The sequence below is a fragment of the Mastacembelus armatus genome, chromosome 7 (assembly GCF_900324485.2).
Source record: "Mastacembelus armatus chromosome 7, fMasArm1.2, whole genome shotgun sequence".
Taxonomy (NCBI): domain Eukaryota; kingdom Metazoa; phylum Chordata; class Actinopteri; order Synbranchiformes; family Mastacembelidae; genus Mastacembelus; species Mastacembelus armatus.
This window is the reverse complement of record NC_046639.1, coordinates 22594221-22598807: the sequence shown is the minus strand read 5'-3', so window position 1 is coordinate 22598807 and position 4587 is coordinate 22594221. Positions and strand designations below refer to the sequence as shown.

General features: G+C 40.4%; 1 protein-coding gene across 1 annotated transcript; it reads left to right on the top strand.

Annotated features, from left to right (window-relative positions):
• The first annotated feature begins 3052 nt into the window (after positions 1-3052).
• rassf11 (Ras association domain family member 11) lies at positions 3053-4580 on the top strand. Its single transcript, XM_026331664.2, has 2 exons — positions 3053-3155; positions 3244-4580. Exons 1-2 carry the CDS (start codon positions 3053-3055, stop codon positions 4578-4580), a joined length of 1440 nt encoding a protein of 479 aa, XP_026187449.1.
• Positions 4581-4587: the final 7 nt, after the last annotated feature.

The following is a 4587-nucleotide window of genomic DNA, read 5'->3' as shown; positions in this document are numbered from 1 at the left end:
GTAACCAGAATCTGGTTTGTCCATGTGGGACATGCGTAGACATAACGGGGAACACATATGTGTCCAACTCTATTTTAAGTTGTGTGCTCAGGACTTATTGACAGGCAGAGTGTGTAGACAAAGAAATGGGTACGTGCGAGTGAGGGGGCTTGTATTATATAACACCTCACATGGTATGTGGGTTCTTGCCTGTTAATGAGTAAGTCTTGGGTAGACTCATAACTCATCTTTCTATTCAGTTTATATGCAACAGGTGTCAGAATTGTCACTGCACCTGCTCAAGCAAAACACCAAATGTTCAGGAGTAAACTCACTCATCCATCGGTGCTTTGGACTGATTTGAAAACAGGAAAATGTCTAAATTGGAAAAGTGTTCCTCACACCTGATATTCCTGAAATCGTTTGTACAAAACAAGGTATAACTGAGGCTAATGGGAAGGCCATTCGCTCTGTGGATAATTGGTCATTAACTAAAGTACAGGACAAATCAAGGTGTTGACCAGATGACACACGAGAAAAAGTCACTGCTTCTCTGTTCATTCTGAGGCGTTGTGCAGTGCGAGGACACTCAACAAGCCTTTTATTTTTAGCCACTGTAATTCTAAATGTCAACGCTCCTCTCAGGGTGCAAGTAGTTAAAGAGATCAAGCTAAAAATGGGTCATCACAGCTCAGAAAAACAGCAGACAGGATTTTTTAACTTTGCACTTTGAAAAGGTGAAACAGGACACATTCAAGGACAGCTTCCAAATATTTTAAACTTTTCTGTTATAATTGTTGTTCATGTTTCAGCTGTTGTGTTGATTGGACATGTTCTTAGTAAAATAAATGTCAAATAAAGAAACGCAATTTATTTCTTATCAATACATTATGCCTTCTGGGCCACTCATCTCAAAGGATCTCAGACTAATAGCTACAAAGTTTCAGATTGAACATTTCCTCTTGTGAATTTCTAAATGATGCATCTCAGATTTGTACCACAGCCTTCTCCCAGTTGTCACATGAACCCAACTTTGAAGCACCAACTCAAGTGGCAACAAATGCACAGTGAAGTTTTCTACAGAACAACCATGTTCATGATCTGCACATATCTGTTTGACACCAGGAACAGCAGCTGCACATGTGGTTTACATGGGCGGGGGGGGGGGGGGGGGGGGGGGGGGGGGGCATGGAGTCCAAGTTTACTCGTCTCATATTACTCCATCATCATCAGCCAGAATGTTAGACATTACCAAATTACAACAGGTGCTCTCTGTCCTGCTTCTAGTCTGGCTGACATTTTCTGTGATTTTCACATTTTCAGACTATTTCAAGCATCATATGACAACAAAACACAAGTCAAAGCTGTGAATGAAGCAAACCCAAAAGAACTATTCCCATGTACATATTTCCAATATATTAGTAGTCCATATTACTGCCATGTCACAATGTTTTGTTTAGCCCTTAGTAATACTGGGATTTTCAAATGTGAAAAGAAATATGAAACCACTGCTCACTTTAAACCACCATGTTGAAATGTCTGGCATACACTAAACTCACTGCAGTATAAAAATACAGTATTGTCTGTTTCTTACATGCTAAATGTTTTATCAGGGCGTTTGATGTGACACGAAGTCTCATGGAGTGACTGGACATATAGTCCTGTGCGAAACCGACAGCTAAAAGTAAAGTGTGCTTACTCTAAAATATCACCACAGAGAGTTTTTATTTATTTCCCACTAATGGCAATAAATAGTTTCTAGAACATTCGACTGGGGAGGATCTATGTGCTCGACAGCAGCGGCTCCATGTCGCACAGCTCCGCTTGTTTACATGCTCAGTTTTAATTGTAATTACTTTTCCTGTTAGAAAGATAAAGAGGAACACCCAGATCTAAAAACAGTGCAACTGCACACTCTTCACTAGTTTCCTACACGTATACAGTGCCCATTTGTTTTCATGTTCCATAAGACCACTTAGATTTTAGTCCAAGTTGCAACTAGTTTAAATTGAGACTATAATATGTACAGATATTGCTGGTAGAGTCATAAAGTTTGTACTATCAAGGTCTGTTCAGAATGAAGCAAAATTTAGAAGTTGTTGGAAAAAAAGCGAGTGGAGCATTCATTGCAAAGTCTCTTTAAGCACTGACACCCAGAGCCTTTTTTATGGCTATGCAGTGTTTGTAGCAGCTTAGTACTGAACGAGTGTGTTAGATAAATTCTTAGATTAGAGAGGCCCTATTCATTCAGCATTGTTTTGATTATACTAGATTAGGTCACTTGAGGGTAAAACATTTTATTTTATCTAAGAGAATGAAATCTGATAAAAACAACAGAACGCTGAAATATGACAATATTACACAGCTCAACACTTGTGCGTGTTACGTCAGCTGATTTTGACCACACTTTAAATGCACTGAAAAGTAAAGCTGTTAACACCAATAATAATGACTGACTGATTAAAAATCCTACAAAGCCATGACAGTAACAGTGAACCAGCAGGAACATGAAGCAGCTAAACAACTCAGCCATTATTCATTTTATTATTTATCTGTACTTTTCATAGCGTGACATGTCAAAATTTATCAAACATTTTCTATTTATTTATGCAATCTTACAAAAACTATATTGTTTTCAACTGTGCAAGATGGGTGGGATCATAAATTGCCCTGAAGTGGTAGATGCCTTCAGGAATTTTAATTTGACTTAATTACTCTACTGTTCCTCCCACCCAGAAATTATCCCTGGAGTAGACAGGTCAGAGGATTTGTGCAACAGACAGGACAAAGGGGTAGGTCCCACTAATATTTTACAGTGGATATTCTTTAACAAAAACTGTTTTTAGAAGCTTGTGTTTGTTTGTGTTTACTGGAATAGTTTTACTCTAGACGGTGATTTTACTGCTCTAACCTTGACCAGTACATGATGGGCAGACAGATTAGACAATGATAATGATAGTTAATTTAGCTGTCTGCACCACTTCCCCTAACAAGAGACAAGAGCTGCTGCATTTCTATGGTCCTTTTCTTGTTTGTTTGTTTTTTTTTTTAAAAAACAGACAAATCGAATACAATGGAAGTGAAGGTGTCTGTGGACGGCGTCCCACGCGTTGTGTGTGGAATTACTGAACAAACAACATGTCAAGAAGTGGTTATAGCATTGGCTCAAGCCATGAGTATGTATGTTTGTTGTTCCACATTGTAATACACTTCATGTTCTGATGTTTTGACAAAGCTGATAACCACAGTGATTTTTCTCTACAGGTCAGCCAGGACGCTACACATTAAGAGAGAAATTCAAAGACTTTGAGCGGTGCATGACACCCAATGAACGCCTTCTGGAGACTCTTGAGAAATATGGTGAGCAGGGCAAGGAGGTCCAGCTCACACTGATCCACAATGGTCCCTCTGAACCAGATGAAATGAGCAGAACAAAAGTTGGCAGATATCAGCCCTGTCCAGCACTGAGAAGAAAAGACGCAGGTGCAAGAATATTGCGAGGCAGCGGTTCACTAAGTTTGCATCGCCAAAGCTTACCACCTTTGCCCTGTCTGGGACAAGAAGCAGAGCAGCAAAAAGAAGAGTTGAAAAGGCCTAAAAGAAAGTCTCTGACTCTCATGGAGGAGGCCTGGGAATGGCTGGAGAGTCTGGGGAAAGGCAAAGTCTACAGTACTGCCTGTGATAAGGAAAGCAGTAAGAGGAGCAATAAAAAGAACCGTAACTCTTTGGATGTTTCTCTCAGTATTGACAAAGACAACTCACCTCGGGGTAGTAGAAGCAAAGTGAAAGGTCAGAAAGGTTTAAAGTCAGACTTGGACCATCAAACATCATGTTGCATGGGAAGTCAGATGAGGGGAAAAGAAAGCAAACACTTCAAGAAAAATCAAGAGGCAAAATCTGATGAACTGTTCAGTTCAAGTTGTGTCCCAACTGAGGATGAGAAAAACAGTCTAAGGGAAACTATAATATGTCAGCTCAGTTGTCTGCAGGATTTACAGGTCCAAATAGCACAGATAGACAAACAGATCTTTGAGCTTGAGGAAAAACAGAAGGCTAAAAAAGCTGAGCAGGAAGCTCAGCAGAGAACAGTTGAAAAGGAGATGAAGCAAATCAAGTTCTGGGAAAATGAATTAAAGGCTGAGGAAGGTTATGAGAAAGACTTGCAATGCCAGTTCCTTGAGATGAGGGAGAAGGCTGTGGAGTGCAAGGCAAAACTGGAAGACTACAAGTGCAAGATGCAGCGTTTTCATTTTTTTGGTACTCAAAACATTGTTCAGGAGAATTCAAAAGTGGTTTCAGAAGTTGGTGCAAATTCTGCCACTGAGAGTTCAGCTGTTTCAACTAAGGACCCAAATCAGCAACAATCTGACCCAGATGAGAACACTAATGTTAACAGGAAGCTCGTGCCCAGAGAAGACTTTAAGCCTCCTCATGCTCTAGTTCCTCCCAACCAGATAAAGGAGCGGCGACCCACAGGCCCCACTGAGCTGAGGGAGTGGTGGACCCGCTGGTCTGAAGCCCAAAGTGCTCAATCACAGAATAAAAAGAAGGCAATTCATCGCTCTGAACTAACCATATATCTGGGCAGTACCAAGACTTAGAATCAAA